The sequence below is a fragment of the Penicillium crustosum genome (genome assembly GCF_028827405.1).
Source record: "Penicillium crustosum strain IBT 35664 chromosome Unknown utg000005l_segment0_segment0, whole genome shotgun sequence".
Taxonomy (NCBI): Eukaryota; Fungi; Ascomycota; class Eurotiomycetes; order Eurotiales; family Aspergillaceae; genus Penicillium; species Penicillium crustosum.
The window spans coordinates 1,465,624-1,482,540 of record NW_026623126.1 but is presented as its reverse complement, the minus strand read 5'-3'; the positions used below and the strand labels follow the sequence as shown (position 1 = coordinate 1,482,540).

The 16,917-nt window shown below is 47.6% G+C and overlaps 4 protein-coding genes across 4 annotated transcripts; 3 read left to right on the top strand and 1 right to left on the bottom strand.

Annotated features, from left to right (window-relative positions):
* Positions 1 to 688: 688 nt before the first annotated feature.
* N7487_011263 (sulfate transporter family protein) lies at positions 689 to 4,102 on the top strand (the record flags this gene model as incomplete). Its single annotated transcript, XM_056878993.1, has 4 exons — positions 689 to 920; positions 996 to 2,339; positions 2,392 to 2,591; positions 2,642 to 4,102. The coding sequence occupies 4 exons, from the start codon at positions 689 to 691 to the stop codon at positions 4,100 to 4,102; spliced, it is 3,237 nt and encodes a 1,078-aa protein (XP_056724312.1).
* Positions 4,103 to 4,447: 345 nt separating this feature from the next.
* Positions 4,448 to 5,248, bottom strand: tpcG (oxidoreductase tpcG; the record flags this gene model as incomplete). Its single annotated transcript, XM_056878992.1, has 1 exon — positions 4,448 to 5,248. One exon carries the CDS (start codon positions 5,246 to 5,248, stop codon positions 4,448 to 4,450), a length of 801 nt encoding a protein of 266 aa, XP_056724311.1.
* Positions 5,249 to 6,078: 830 nt separating this feature from the next.
* On the top strand, positions 6,079 to 7,291 carry N7487_011261 (C2H2-type zinc finger protein; the record flags this gene model as incomplete). Its single annotated transcript, XM_056878991.1, has 6 exons — positions 6,079 to 6,175; positions 6,233 to 6,362; positions 6,413 to 6,552; positions 6,574 to 6,751; positions 6,820 to 6,902; positions 6,948 to 7,291. 6 exons carry the CDS (start codon positions 6,079 to 6,081, stop codon positions 7,289 to 7,291), a joined length of 972 nt encoding a protein of 323 aa, XP_056724310.1.
* Positions 7,292 to 14,094: 6,803 nt separating this feature from the next.
* N7487_011260 (uncharacterized protein) lies at positions 14,095 to 16,823 on the top strand (the record flags this gene model as incomplete). The annotated part of the gene is made up of 4 exons (XM_056878990.1): positions 14,095 to 14,187; positions 14,248 to 14,684; positions 14,733 to 16,101; positions 16,167 to 16,823. 4 exons carry the CDS (start codon positions 14,095 to 14,097, stop codon positions 16,821 to 16,823), a joined length of 2,556 nt encoding a protein of 851 aa, XP_056724309.1.
* Positions 16,824 to 16,917: the final 94 nt, after the last annotated feature.

The window sequence follows — 16,917 nt, the reverse complement described above, 5'->3', positions numbered from 1 at the left end:
AGGCGAGACAAAATTAAGCTATCGAGGGTAATTTGTCCGAAGCTAAGTAGTATTTTTACGTACCCTTGGAAATATCGACCAATAACCATACAGCTCATTGGCTCATGGCCTTATGCAAGCAAATAACAAGGCTGAGGCTACTGCATGGTACCAATGCCGATCATGTGTATAGCACTGCGTCCGACTACGGAGATGTAGCTTGCTAGATGCTATCTTTGATTACGTATGTAGTTTCAAAGGTCAAGTTTAGTCGAGTTTAGTCTTGATTTAGTGCAGTAGTGCATATGTAGAGACCAGAGGTGGGACACATGAAATGGCCTGAAATGCCCTCCCGGGCTAGTCTCTCTCTGCACAGACCACCTCCCACTTATCCTCATCTGTACCAGTCCGGATGTGGTTTAGCTCGACTGTTAGGGAGATAAGGGCCGTTTAGTCAAAAACTCCGGTACCTCGGGGCTTTCTTTTTCTATCTGGTCCGTTGCTAATTCATATTTGTGTTGATAACTATACTCCGTTCTTCCCTCTGATATACATATAATTCACAGCCCCCTTCTGTGAAATGCTCGTCTCGGTTGCGTCATTTGTTTGTCTAAACGGCCGCATGCGCTAGTGGCACCCGTTTTATCTTCCGAATTTCCTAACTTTTTCGACTTCATCACTTGGTTGGACGGCAATTGCGTGAGAAACCATGGGGGTTTTGCAACCTCGTGGCCGTCGCGACTCCCGCGCATCAGCTCTATCACGCAATCTGATGTTTGACCGCGACATCTATGGTAACGCCCCGTCAGAATCGCTGGTGGAACATGCAAATCTAGGCAGCCCGCCCGGTCCAATGGGAGCGGAATCATCCAGCTACAATGGATCGACAACGAGAACACCAAATCGTTCATTTTACCACCGGTCCTTCAACAGCAATATGGGTGGGTCATTGTGCATATTGTATAGTTAGAGACGACATCGCGCGATTTTTTTACTGACTATTTGACCTATCGCAGATCCAGCTCATTATGCTTCGGATGGTCTCCGTGACCAAACCGCGGAACTCGCGACCTATGGCCTATCGCTGAATAAAAAATCCCTCTTGAAGGACGGGCCCGGCTTACCCCCCAGCCTTGATATATTCCACAGCAGCCAGAATTCTGCAAGTTGCTCCCAGGATGAAGCTACAAGCTCTCATACTACCGCGGGGGAGGGGTTTTTGGAGCCAGGATATGCCTCTGTCGATCCTGCTTCGGCTTCAGGCTCTTCGGCTTTGACAGAGATGATTCGCCGCCCATTGAAGGATACGGAGGAGGACCAGGTCACGCAACCCGGGACCGATGATATCTCCTTCCCTCCATCGTCAACAATCTATGACGAACCCGAACGAGACAATGAGCACACTTCGTTATTATCCAAGTCACGATCCAAATCTACACAAAATTACGGGAGTGCAGGCGATGCCGAGAACCAAGGCCCGCCTGTCCAACGGTCTCCAAACCTAATAAAGAAAGGAATTTCATCTGTCGCTCACTATAGTCGGACCCTATCGAATCCAAAGTCATGGGATAGGCGAGCCATATGGAACGAGGCTGTGGTATACCCCGCCAGTTTGGTTCCTGCCGTATTGCTAGGACTACTGCTCAACATTCTTGATGCCTTATCCTATGGAATGATCTTGTTCCCTCTGGGAGAACCCCTGTTCGCTCACCTGGGAACTGACGGTATCTCGATGTTCTATGTCAGTACTATCATTTCCCAAGTGGTATTCTCCTGTGGAGGCTCGATCTTCAAAGGAGGAATAGGAAGTGAAATGATCGAAGTAGTACCCTTCTTCCACCAGATGGCTTTCACCATCATGAATTCAATCGGCAAAGACAATCCGAAATCGGTGATTGCAACGACCATCCTAGCCTTCTCGGTGAGTTCAATTCTCACCGGCTTGGTGTTCTTCTTAATGGGTGTCTGCGGGCTGGGCTCGCTCATTGGCTTCTTTCCCCGTCATATTCTCATCGGGTGTATCGGTGGCGTGGGCTACTTTCTTCTACAAACTGGAGTGGAGGTTTCAGCCCGGCTTCCCGGGACTTTTGAGTACAACCTTCCCACGATCCAGAAACTTTTCCACCTTGATACTTTCCCTCTTTGGATGATACCCCTGTTCCTTGCAATTGGCCTTCTTGTTCTCAAGCGATTTGTTCGCTCAAACTTCCTTGTTGGTGGGTACTTCATTGCCGTCGCTGCTGTGTTTTACATTGTTATTTTAAGCGCTAGGATCTCTATGGGTGCTCTGCGCCACAATGGATGGGTTTTTGCTGCTCCATCTTCCAACAACCCGTGGTATCATTTCTATTCTCTTTATGGTGAGTCAACCCACTGCAATACTTTGGGAGTTGCCCTGCTGATTCATTACAGATCTCTCCGAGGTCAATTGGACTGCCTTTGGTGAAACAATCCCGGCCATGTTTGCCTTGACCTTCTTTGGTGTACTTCATGTGCCCATCAACGTGCCCGCTCTCGGCATTTCCACCGGTGAAGACAATCTCAATGTGGACAGAGAGCTCATGGCACATGGCGTGACAAATGCACTTTCAGGATTCGTGGGAAGCATTCAGGTATGTGACCGCCAATGATAGAGCCGTGGTCAATAAGCTAACGAAAGCAGAACTATCTTGTCTATACCAATAGTCTTCTCTTCATTGCCAGTGGTGGGTCATCTCGGTTGGCCGGTCTGATGTTGGCCGCAGCCACTGCAGGTATTATGGTCATCGGCCCAGTCATAATCGGCTATATTCCCATTATGGTTGTTGGTGCCTTGATTTTCTTGCTGGGCATTGAGCTTTTGCAGGAGGCATTGGTGGACACATGGGGGAAACTCACCCGGCTTGAATATCTAACCGTTGTCATTATTGTCGTTACAATGGGCGCTTTGGACTTCGTGGTTGGAATTTTTGTTGGAATCCTTTTGGCTTGCGTGAACTTTGTCGTCCAAACATCTCGCAAATCCGCCATTCGAGCAACATTCTCGGGCGAAATTTCCGGATCGACGGTTCGACGTCCTCCTATTCAGCAACAGTTCCTGCGTGAGGCTGGACAGCAGACCCTGATCATCAAACTTGGTGGATATCTCTTCTTTGGAACCATCGTGAATGTCGAGAACACCATGCGTGGCCTGATCGAGGAGGAAGCCTTCGACCGGCGCCCCATTCGATTTGTCATTCTCGACTTTTCTCGAGTCTACGGACTCGACTTCTCAGCAGCAGAAGCATTCACCCGCATCAACCGCGTTCTTCAAAAGCGCAACGTACAGATAGCCATCTCCGGCTTGAATGTCGAGGGTGATGTAGGGAAGTCCCTACAAAACGTAGGACTTTTCGAGCCAGAGTCCGGCGTCCCCATTTTCGAAGACCTCAACTCAGCCCTTGAGTTCTGCGAGAACAACTACCTGAAAGTCTTCTACAGCCGCCAGGAAGCACTCGCCACACCCACCGACCCAACCGCAAACTCCGAGCTCCTCCAAGTCCCCACCTCAGTCCCTGTGCCCTCCGGACCCAAACCCCCCACCCTCGCCGACAACATCGTCAGCTCACCCCGCCGCCAGTACCTGCAACGCGTAGCAACCTCAACCATTCAAGCCCACGAAACAGCAATGATGGCCTCCCCCGCCTGGTCTGCCATGCGCCAACCACTCCCCCTCCTCCTCCAAACCTTCCAAGGCCTCTCAACCGAAAACGAAGACTTTTGGTTCCCCGCCTGTGCCTACTTCTCCCGCGAATCCTACCCCGCCGGCACAGTCCTGTACCACGAAGGCGACGCCCCGCGCGCCTTCTACCTCCTCGAGTCTGGCATGTTGCGCGCCGGCTACGATCTCCCCCAAGGCCGCTACTTCGAGCTCATTGTCGCTGGTCGACCGTGCGGCGAATTGCCCTTCTTCAGTGATACGCGCCGCACGGCGACGGTCAAGGCTGAGCGCGATTGTGTGGCTTGGTGTTTGACGGGAGTGCAGTGGAAAAAGCTGCAGGAGAAGGAGCCGCGCATTGCTCGTGAGCTGTTGACTGTTAGCTTGAAGCTGACGACTGAGCGCATGGATAGTATTACCTCGTATGTTTTGACGATGGCGGCTTGATTTTTTTTTCTTTTTTGGCTTGTTCGCTGTTTGCATCTAGCTTGGTGGTTATCTGATCGAGTTGTTGGACCTCGTTTTCTTAATGTTGATATTCCCGGACTTTTTGGTTTACATATTCATCAGTACATAGCAGCTGAAGCATGCATGCATATCGATTTTTTTTTATAACACAAAACTTCGCATTTAGCGTCTGTTGGGTAACTGATCTCATTATATGCTTGAAGGTGTCTAGCTAACCAAGAGAGAGAGAGAGAGCAAGGTCCTACCCTCCTGAGGTAGAAATACTGCCTTAACATAATACGTCATTTCATGATCCAAGCAAGGAGGGGGGGGTCCGAAATTCGTTCAAATTCCAAAGCAAATCCCGTGTAATTTCCAATACCCAGGTATCATTCGGCCTAGGAAGCCCGTGAGGAGATTTTTCGGCCCTTGCAATGCAGCCGATGCCATCTCTCCTGACGGGTCGCTGGTGACTCCCGCACAGGTCGGCCCATCTGCTTCCGGTACTATACACAACTCTGCCATAGCAGCTCCAAGATCCTCATAAGAAACAGCCGGGCCCACATAAGTCTCGGAAATTGTGTAGTCTGACCTTTTCCCTTCTAGTAGCAAGGGAGGTTGGACTAGCGTCAATGTCAAAAGCGACTTGTTCGACAAAAGAATATCCTCCGCAACTGCCAAGTCTGCATAGATATAATTGCATGCGTTCATAACCGCCCAATGTAGCACCCAAGGACGTAACGATACGAACTGATCATTCAGCGAAGCAGAGGAAAGAAACGTGAGACGTGGACGTTTCCATGTGTTTCCTCCCTCTTTCTTCAGCTCATCCAAGGCTGCGACAATCGTCGATGCGGTCTCCTGAATCATTGAGATGCCAGGTTCATTGTTGTTGGTCCCGATGGTGCACACGATAAATGATGCCTCGGAAAGGCAGCTCTTGACTGCTGCAATGTCGTTGGGAAGTCCTTCGTCTATGGCTACCCGTGGATGGAATTGAATGTCAGGTATCAGGCCTTCGAGCCTTTCTTTGGAACGCACGAGAAGGTGGAGATGGTAAGACTCGGTTTCGTTTTCTAGCAGACTTTTCACGACGACACGGCCTGTTCGACCTGTAGAGCCAAGGATGGCGATTTTTTGGGGCATCATAGCTAGCGGGAGGGGTTGAGGCTTCAAAGATGGCGAGTTAATTGTACATCTTCGGACGACTCTTTCTACGCAGTTATACCTGTCCGTTCCAAGAATCATGCTTTTCATTAATCATCAAAGTGCCGGCCCCGAGGGCGAGACCGAAATGCGCAATTATAGACATGGAAATTGCGAATCCTTCCCGATTTGACCGCATGTCCGACCACAACGGGAAAGGTGTATTTAGCCTCGGAAGGAAAGGGATCCCGAGCCCATTCCAAGTTATTCATGTCACTAGATAAAACCATATAGCTTGTATCAATATAGCTAAAAGCAAAGTCGATATGGCATCGATGACCATGAAATCTCCCAATTATACTTCACAAAGCGTTGACCAAAGTCCGAGATATCCAGGTTGAATCTTCATAGCATGAGAAGGAGGAAGATGGACTTTGATGTTTGTCTGGGGGAGTTGATAGATGGTGTTGGAATACAATAAAGGGGCTGTATGTAGAAATAAATAACTATAATTCGAGATTCATCTGCCATGAAGCGCTTCCTATAAAGCCTTGGTACACAAATTTTACTTTACGGTAAGTGATGACAAGCAAGTTCTGTAGGAACATAAATGTTGGCCACGCTAATTCCCCATCGAACAACAGAGAACTCCTGGACAAGACCTCGTAGACACTCTACTCCTTGTTTGTCACCGCCATAGGCATGAAGTCTATAAAAGCCCCCCACGATGGCCAATACTTTCTCATTCCTTGCCACCACTTCACTCTGGACATCTTTCTCCTCTCACATTTTGGTAGCAATCTTCTTTATCTACCAGACATCTGGACAGGATGACCACAGCTTGGCTACTGCTATCTAAAAGCGACTTTGTCAATCCGGATGTATTGAATGCGGTGAATCCGCATCCACGCTGGGGCTATGTACACGGTGAGTATAGAATAGAAGAAATTTGTTCTGGAATAGCAATATATTGAACCCTAATAGGGCCTATTCCAGATAACAATCCCGACTGGAAATGCAAAAGGTCCAACGGAGAAGGAACGAGGCGTGAGCAGGCGCGTACTCGTAGGCCACAAGCCCCCATGGTCACGCTGAATCGTTATAGCACATTTGTGTATTATATGAGTTCTCCAATTTTCTATCAGATCTAGGCTAATGAAATAGTTGTGATATCACGGTTCAAGACGCTCAAATGTGCGGGATCAGTTTCGATCAAAAAAGCAGTCTCACCCGTCACATTCGTACCGTCCATCCCGGTGCCGGTGCGTACATACATTGCGTTGTTTCAATTCTGTCCATTCCAAGTTTATACTGATAATATATAGTCAACCTGCCACCTAGCTCCTACGTGACCACCGAGGAAAAGATTTCTGGAAATAACGCGATGAAACGCTGGGTGTTGATGGGGGGCTGGCGTGGTGCCCTTTATTTCACCGAACCTAACCGGAAGAACGTTTCTGTCTCTCTCCTTGGCTATTATTATGATGTGTTGAAGGGAATTGCGTGGGTCTCTTCTGCTACTCTCTGGGGTAATAAATTATTATGCATGTACTTATGACATATTCGACTAGGCACACTGATGCTCAGTTTGCTACAGAGTACGGAACCAAATTTCACCGACCCAGACATCGAGAGTGGCTTGAATCTGTCGTAGGTATGCCCCGAAGAACCTAAGAGAAAGTATGTTAACAATATTAAGCCCGGAATTATCTTCCTCCCGATAAACGCATGCCCTTGACTCCGTCGTCAATAGCCCCTGGTGACAAGTCTGGAAAATCCTCTAGACATGAACTATCTACTCGAACCGAACCCGTATCTGACAATGATACCGATGCTAACCCTGATTTTACATCTGGATCTGCGTCTGCAGCATCTGCACCTGATCGTGAGATTGAGTCCATGTTTGCATCAGAGGTTGACTCTGAGCCCGAGGACCAAGAGGAGTGGCCGGTTGACGCTGTCACTGATATCTTTGCTGGGTTGTATCTACTGTCAAGCAAATTGGACGCGGCATATGGCCCTATTTCCGAAGAAATGGATTGAGTATGAACATGGAAGGAAGATCGCAGCCAATCAGACTATGGGTGTTTTGAACCTGGTTGATCGCTGTGGCAAGCAGTTTCTGAGTGAGTTAGTTGATATGTTGAAATGTGTCTGAGACGCCTCTGGTCTGTCTGATTGGGAGCATAAATTGCATTCAATTTTAAAGGCAATCGTTTATCAATACTAGAATTATGAAATGTAATCATAATCACACCCACATGTAGTCATGATCATACCCTGAGGGGCGAAGTTTTTCAATGTTATTCCTGGAGCTTGATGACAGAAATAGACGGATACGACAATGTATGGTAAATCTGACATATGTAAATTCTCTAACTAACTAAAATGACAAGATCCGCTCTTTTCCAATCTCGGCGGACATAGCTGATTAAGCAATGTATGTATTTTTGTATGGTACCGTTATCATGACGGTCCATTGATTTCCCGGTTTGTAAAGACCTGGTAATTTCAGCATGCATAAATGCATAGTACTTGACACACCCCCCAGTTCTTGAAGCTATTCAAAGCTCTCAAGGACTGCCTTTCTTCCAACTGTTTCGCAGCTGCTTCGCAACCGCTTCGCAAATGATTCGCAAGTGATTCCAACTTACCTCACCTGTCTCCTCACTGATCTCGGCTCAAATCGTCGATTTATGCAGTTTCCGCAAAACAGCCTCTGTTCTCAGAGGTCATGTGACGAATCATGTGACCTACGTCCCTCATTCCAACCAACTCTCTGAAGTGTCCCTGCTTCTGCTTCGTCAGAGCTTTGGTGAGCCCATCTGCTGGCATCGCAGCAGTTGGTACCCAGTCCACATATACTCGACCTGCGCTAACTTCTTGCTTCATCCAGCATCGATTGATGTCAACATGCCGGAGCTTCGTATGCATCGCGGCCCCTTCCTTCGTCAATAAATCGACAGTTTGCTGGTTGTCACACATGATGGATAGTGGGTGATCTGGTTCGAAGCCTAGTGCATTAAGCACTCGTCGCCACCACTGTACGGTTTTTCCTGCCTCTGCTAAAGCTAGTAGTTCGGCCTCGGTAGTCGATGTGGTGACAGTCTTCTGCTTAGTGGCCTTCCAATCGATTGGGCCACCATATAACTTGCAGATATACCCTTCGGAGCTCTTTCGATCTTTATGGTCTCCGAACGACGCATCGCTTGCAAATTCAACTGATTTCGCCGCCATCGTCAGGGTCGTATCTCGATTTCTAGGTTGTTTGTTTGGTGTTCTGATGCCGTATTCAATGGCCCAAAAGCGTGTCTCATAGAGATACTGTATGATGCGATCGACTGCATCTATATGCTTTGGTCCTGGATTTGTAAGGAATTCAGCCACTTTGGAGGTTGCTTTTGCAGCATCTACCCGGGTAATGGTGGTGGCATACTGCGCAGATCCAACCTTGGCCTGGAAACCATGAATCTGTTGCGGTGATGCCACCCCATCATAGGGTACTAGAGGCTCAATGCTCAGTGGGGACCCTATTTTTCTCTCTGTGACGAGATTGTATTTGTGTGCCATGCTCTCGATGTAGCTATCTTGGCATAACCAGAGCTTCTTCTGCTCTCTATCACGTATAATACGTATATTCAAGAACCAGCTTGCATCCAGTTCTCGAAGCTCCCATTGCTTCTTTAGATTTTGATCTAGTAAAGCGGCTTCTTTAGCCTGTTTGGGGTGATTGACGATGATGATATCGTCCACGTAGAAAAAGACAATAATGCCTTTGGTTGTAAAGATGCATGGATCTTCTTCCACTGGGGTAAGGCCTAGTTTTACTAGCACCTTTGTAGCTTCTTGCTGCCAAAGCCTTGGTGACATGCGCAATCCGTAGAGGGCTCTATGCAGGAGCCAGCACTGATTTAGTGCTTCGAAGCCTGGTGGACACTTGGTATAAACCTCGCTTTCTAGCATTGAATTCAGGAATGCGGTAACCACATCTCTCTGAATCATATCTAGATCAAAGGCGGCAACTAGTGCGAATACTGCTCTCGCTGTTTTGACAGCTAGTGTAGCAGCTCTCTTTTCTTCAGTTGACATCCACTGTAGATCTCCTCTCACGCAGATTCTTGCTTTGAACTTCTCGAGCATACCATCTGCATCAAATTTGTATGTAAATACCCACTTCAATGGCAAGATCTGGGTGCTCTTTTTGTTCGGTAATGCAACCTGAGAGAAGGTCTCTTTAGCCTTTAAGGTCTCAATTTCAAACTCCGCAGCTGCCTTCAATTGCGTGGCAAAGGGATGGATTTTTAGCCGCTTCCAGTTCTCTGGTGGTGGAGGCATCTGATCTCTATGCAGTCTGTTTTGCATATTGAGCTTCTTCGTAATACCTGTTGTAAAGGCATATAGAAGGCTTGGTGGCTCGGCTAGCTGTTTCTCGTCTAGCGATAGATATGCAGTGTAGTCTGGATCTGCCTTTGGCTTCCGTATTCTGGGGCCTGAGATGATGTTAGATTCATCAATTGACGCAGAGATCTCTCTAGTAGGCCGATCTTCTGGCTCTGGAGTAGGCGTATACTGCATCTCTTGTTGCAATTGACGCTCTATCTCTGCTTCATCTTCATCATATTGATCTCCCTCTCCCCCTTCAGCTTCGATCGACTGTATGACATTGATCGGATCTGGCGAAGATAGCGAGGTAGGAGATCTCTCATGTGGCGTACTCTCAATCGTAGCAATCGACGATAGTGCTCTTTGTGGTGAGGCTCTCTGTGGTGACATAGGGAAGCTCCCAGGGATCTGTTCTTGATCCCTTACCTCTATCATTGAGATATGTTCTACCACTGAAGCAGGGCCTGCCATTGAAGCCGGTGTTAAAGGTAAAACAGGTGTTTCCTTTAAAGGGGGGACCCTTGGTGTCTCCTCCCTACTATCTAGAGTTTGAGCTTGCTCCACAACTCTAGATTCCTGGATTTCTTCATTTACCGCCTCTGGTGCAGTACCTTGTTCTCGGTTTTCGACGTCATCATTGAGAGTTATGCGAGCAATTGACATCGGCATACGCATCTCTATGCTCAATTCTGACTGCGCTTCTTCCATTGAGAGCACTTGGGGCCAGTTCTTAGCGCTTAGTCCATTTGTCATAGTACTAATTGCATCTTCTTCTTGCGGTAAAGGCTTCGTTTTAGAGTACTGTCTCGATTCATCGAATACAGCATCTCTTACAACTTCAACTCTGCCTATGCCTGCTCGCCCTTTGTATGGAAACCAGATCTTGTATAGGCTCTTTGAAACATAGCCTACAAGATAGCCGATCTCTGCTCTCGGAGCCATCTTGTTAGATTGTACTCTCTTCAGAAGCCTTGAGTACGTTAAGCACCCATATAGCCTCATATTCGACAGGTTGACAATTTGATCTTTTAAGCCATCTGGAGCCGCATAGCGCATCAATTCCTTCCATGGTATGATCCACTTACCATCCATCTTTGTAGGGGTACGATTCATCATATATGCAGATGCATACATCGTCTCTGGCCATAGATTGTGGGGTAGGTTCGTACCATTGAGCAATGCTCTGCCGTTCCTTACTATCATGCCTCCAGATCTCTCTGCTGGTCCATTCATCTCTGGCAAGCCAGGTGGTGCATGCTCAATGGTACACCCTTCGTCTTCAATCATAGATTCAACCTCATTGCCGGCGCTTCTCTCATTATCATAATGAAATACCCTGATCTCGATTTTCAACCAGTTTCGGATCAATGCTAAGAATTTACGAACTGCCATCTGACACTCGCTCTTCTTTATATGGGTAAATACGAAGTGACACCTTATTCCATCGAGATAGAAGTGCGTCATCCATATATGACCGTTGTAGGCAGGCTGGTTTTGTACTAGATCGAAGTGTACTCTCCCTAATATACCATATGCCTGGCCTATCTTCCGGCGAGAGATTTGCCTAGGTGCATCTGCCAATTGACAAGCTTCACATACCTGCATTTCTTTGCCTGGGTTGCTTGCAATAGTGATTCCTTCAGTCATCTCTGCCAGTTTGACAATTCGCGCCTTGCCAATGTGGCCTAATCGACGATGCCAGAGCTCAATTGAAGCCTCAGATTTTGGCTCCTGATTGGATTTCTTAGTGGCAAACGTCATTTCAGGCTTCAAATCTGATGCCTTTTGGGTTATAAAACCCCTTGTCTGGGTGAGCCATGATAGCTTCTGATCGTGGTAGATCTTATAGATCTGACGATGGCCATCAATTGTCTCAATGCAGTTTGCTCTGAGATTCATTAATAGGCCCCCCTTCATCATCAATCCATGAGATATCAGATTACTATGGAAGTTTGGCGAGTACCTAGTTTGAAATAGGTTCATCTTAACGGCGCTTCCAGTGGTAGGGTTTACACCATAGATGACCACAGTGCCTATACCGGCCACCTTCGTCTCTGTATCTCCCACTTTGACGTTGCTCTGTACGCTTTTAAAGGTGCTAAACAAGCTCCGATTGTTGCATACGTGGATTTGAGCACCTGTATCAACTACCCATCTGTCTTCTGTAGGTGTAGTTGTGGCTTCAAAATCCTTGATTTTTGTTGACATAACGGTGTCAATTTTGACTGCGTTGGTTGTCAAGAAGCCAAAGGCTTCATCGTCGAGGGTTGTATTCGCTTGCTCTTTAGCAAGGGTCCCCCTTGGCCTTCTGCATATGCAGCTCGCTTCTTGTCGACAATTGCCTTCCATCTAGGATTAGCCTTCATGGCCTTCTCCCACTTCTGTTTCAATGCCGGTGAGGGCTGGTAATTAGCAGGCCTTCTATCTTCATAGATTTCCCAGCAGGCCCAAGGCATATTAACTCTCGATTTTACCCTGTCACATGGACATGGCCTTCTTTCTAGGCCATCATTCCTTGCCTCTATAGGCTTTGCTTCTTCATTGCCTTGCCATGTCGAGAAAGCAGCCTTTGAGATGCCTCTTTGCGCAGCCGGCCTGCCATGGGTAATCTTCCAGTGGGCTTTGTACCGAGTCATGATTTCGAAGAAAGGGATGTCCTGATTATCCTGTACTCTGAGAGCCCATGTTTCATAGAATCCAGGCGACATTATAGAGATTGCTTCAAGGAATTGATTCGTGGCATCCTCTGCTTCTGGCATCCTTGCCTTCTTACACGATTGGTAAAGCGATTCCCAGTTTAGAAGCCATTTCTCGATATCGGTGTTCCGATCTAGGCCTCTATCTAGGTTCCGCCACTGTTGACGGAGCTTAGTTTTGTATGTAGGATCGCTCTCTGGTGCAAATCGTTTGTGGAGATTGAGCATCAGCTCCAAAGGTGATGGTATATCAATGATAAAGGGCTGGTAGGGAGTATCAACTGACTGCCTAATTGCCACCGCCACTAGATCTAATGCCTGTAGTTTCGACTGATAGGCTCTGTTCTCTGCATCCCAATCTGCTTTTAGGGATAGCCTCACATTGAACCAGTGTTCTGGGTATTCTTTTATGGCATCTTTGACAGAGATGATCTCTTCAGGTGGTTCCAATTTAGGACGTTCTTCCTCCTTAAGAGACGGATTGCATTGATCCCATACTTTATATGCAACTGCAATTGCTTTAATATATGAGAGCCATGCATCCCATGATTCTGTATCCTTCAAAATGACGCGGGAGGAGGCCGCGGAGAGGCTTGACATGATATTCATTATTGTCGATTTTCGTCGATGAATCTGATCTTCTTCGAAGGAGATAGGGGTGCTTCGACGATTCAGGGGTTGACCGTTGTCAAAACCACTGTGAATCGGCGACAGCTAGGTAAAAGATGGTCTATATGTTGTAGACAGATCTTAATTGGAACGAAGCCGGGCTCATAACTGACAGAAATAGACGGATACGACAATGTATGGTAAATCTGACATATGTAAATTCTCTAACTAACTAAAATGACAAGATCCGCTCTTTTCCAATCTCGGCGGACATAGCTGATTAAGCAATGTATGTATTTTTGTATGGTACCGTTATCATGACGGTCCATTGATTTCCCGGTTTGTAAAGACCTGGTAATTTCAGCATGCATAAATGCATAGTACTTGACACTTGATATAAACTTAGCGGCGGTGGGTCGAATGGCGATGTCGCGTGACCTCCACATGGTGTAGGACCAATTAAATACATTGTAGCAAAATGTACTCTGCTATCTTAATTGAGCTCGCGTGAGTAAAAAAAAAATAGGTAGCTTCTCTTTGATTGAGCGTGTCATCCTTAGTGCAGGGGCCATGCTAATCTTCTCTGTAAATTTTCATTTGACCATATGCCCCGAAGGGCGATGTATCGATTCATTCAGTCCAATATAACCTCACTTTCGGCAGAATTACACCGCCTAAGATATACAAACGAAACCCCATGAGAGGAAAACATAGTTGTACAGACACCAGTTTTTTCTATTTTTTATCTTCTATTTGAAGAGAGTGATTATTCATCAGAGGTTGCAATGAATGCTAGATCAAATGTCGTGACTGAAATTGCTATCTGGTAGATATAAGTCAATCCATACTGGATATGGCCTTGGAAGTTCTTTATTTGATCACAATCTGGGGCCGATGTTAGATATACCAAATTAGTATTATCAAATAATACTATATGCATCATAGCACGAAAAAAAGAGCAAACCTGAGTTCTCAATCAAAAGATCTATCTGAATTCCAATCCCCACACGCTGTGGTACACGTGATCCGGCGTTCCTGACACGCGTGGGCGCGTCCCCGATTGCCTCACTTTAATTCTACACTTGGATGTCACTCTCTTGGAGATACTCCAATCAAATCCCCAGTCTTGAATCGCATAATTTACCCTCAAATTTGGCCATGGCAACTGAAAACGGAGAGTCCAAGCTCTTCGCGCAGTGTTGCCTCTGTATTGTATGCTCCAAGGATCTCTCGAGTGACTCCGCAGAGCAGGTACGTGTTTTCCCGCCATGAATACAGCTTGAACTAGACTGACAAAATAAAATTATCTAGCTGGCAACTATCCTCGAGCAAAATGGCGGCGAGCCTCTGATCGTCCAACCCGGCGCCGAGGTCCCCGATGTGACCAAGTTCAGCCATTTGATTTCAACCACAATTGACTTTGAAGCCTACGATACTACCTGCGACGCACTGATCCCTGTGGTCAAGCCACAATGGGTGAATAACTCATTGACGAAGCGAAAATTGGCCAACCCCCGCCAATACAGCCCAGACCCGCGTCTCTTCATGAACGATGTGGTGGTTACCTGCGGCGATATCCCCGAGGGAGACAAGGATGCAATCATAGGTGGTGTGGTCGCGAAAGGTGGATTGTACGCCCCAAGAGTTTCTCAGATGGTTACACACTTGGTGGACCTCACAGCGGATTCCGACAAGGCGCGCCTTGTCCAAGCGAAGAAACTGAACGTGAAGATTGTACTACCGCATTGGTGAGTTTCATGGCACAGCAGTTAGAGACTCTCGCTGACTGAGAACAGGTTTGACGACTGCCTTAAACTTGGTCGACGAATCGATGAACGTCCATATACACTTCCAGACCCAGAGATCTTGCGCGTGGGCCCTGATACTCCAATCCGATGGCAAGAGAATAAGGATTTGGTTGGTGCGTCGACAACAGACCCGTCTAAGCTACCCGAGCCATCCAGTTCAGCGCATAAGTCAGGCCAACGGAGTGTCTTCGAAGGGAAGTCTATTATGCTATCTCCGGATCTTGGAATTGGCTCGCACTTGCAGGAATCAATCAGAACTGTTCTCGAGCAAGGCGGTGCCACAATGACCTCAAATGTTGACGAGGCAGACATGTTAATTTGTCGTTACCGAGAAGGATTTGCGTACCGCACGGCATCGCGACTGAACATAGACGTTGGAAACCTCGCATGGCTCTACCGCCTCATGACATTCAACACATATACTTCACCCCTCAGACGACTACTGCACTACCCAATTTCTCGCACTGGTATCCCCGGGTTTGAAGGCTTGAAGATCAGTTTGTCCAATTATGTTGGCGAAGCAAGAATCTATTTAGAGAACCTGATCGCAGCAGCAGGTGCAGAATGCACCAAAACATTAAAGCAAGAAAATACTCATCTGATTACGGCACATGGAACAAGTGAGAAATGCAATGCGGCGAAGGAATGGGGCCTCGAAGTTGTCAACCACTTGTGGCTGGAGGACAGTTATGCAAAATGGAAGCTACAGCCGGCCTCAAACCCGCGCTACAGCCACTTCCCTCTGCGAACTAATCTCGGAGAAGTCGCAGGACAGACCCAGCTCGACCGCAATGTTTTGGAACAGGTCTTTTTCTCGTCTGGGGAGACTCTTGCTCATAGCCCACGGCGCGCAATGCAGAGCAAGAACCAAAATATGGTTTCAGTGCAGCCTCCCGCCGAGAAGAAACGGAAGATTGATGAAGATGCCCCGGAGACTTCGCTCCGTACTCCGCAGGGTAATGGCAAGTCACGCCGACCCATCCAAACACCTGCACGAACTCGAATCATGTCCGAGGGCAAGGAAAATGAGACTCCATCGTCGACCAGTAGCCGCAAGTCAAAAGAGGCGGCAACTGCCCGACTCCATGAGTATGCCCCGGATCTTGCCTTGTACGAAAAGGAAAAGAAACGTGTGGGCGGCGTTATCTATGGCGGTAGACGCAAGTCAGACGAGGGTCGGGTTCAGGAGAATAAGAAGCGTGCCTCGCTTGAAGCTGAGGACGAGAGCGATGGCGAGCAAGTAGTGGAAACTAAACGACAGAAAAAGTCTCGGCCGCCAATTGCTATGCACCTTCTGATTACTGGCTATCAGAGATGGGTGGGGAAGGGCAACGAGAAGAAAGAGGATGCAGATAAGGTTTGTTTGGCTACTGAAATTATAAACATGACTGACTGAAGATCTATGTACTAACACTCGCACAGCGAGGCCTTCGAGATCTCGGTATTATGGTGGTCCAAGATGCCCGACGATGCACTCATTTGGCCGCACCCTCGATCTTGCGAACCACTAAATTTGTCAATGCACTCGCCTATGCGCCGATGATCGTGAGCACAGACTTCATCGCTGGTTGCCTAAAGAAGGAGGAATTGCTTGACCCCTCCGATTTCCCTTTGGAGGATAAAGAAGCCGAGAAGAAGTACAATTTTGACCTGTCTTCTGTTACAACCAACGCAAAGAAGAACAAGAATAAAATGCTGCAAGGCTATCGCATTTATTGCGTCGAGGACATTCGAGGTGGATTCGATGCGTTCAAATCTATCGTTGAAACAAACGGAGGAGAGTGCATGCTCTTCCGTGGGCGTCTGGCCCTAGCGAACCATTCTCGACGTGAGGGGAGCGACGAGGAAAGCGAAGCGGAAGACGAAAACCCTGCCAGCAAGGATGTCTTTCTTCTCAGCAGCGCTGGAGCTAATCATGGTCGAGTCTGGCCTCGATTCCGTCAAGTGGCGCTCGATATCAAGAAAACTCCACGGATTGTCCGGGTTGACTGGCTTCTGGACATGGCCATGTCGCAGGAGACACGTGCGCCCGACGAATACGAGTTGACCGAGGAGATGATCGAGAACGCAGACCAGTAGACTGATACCAAGGTATCGAGTCTACGTCCCTCATCACCTTTGGGCCTCCAGCCCAAGAACATGAATTCTGTGTATAGGTTTGGAGTATCGGCGA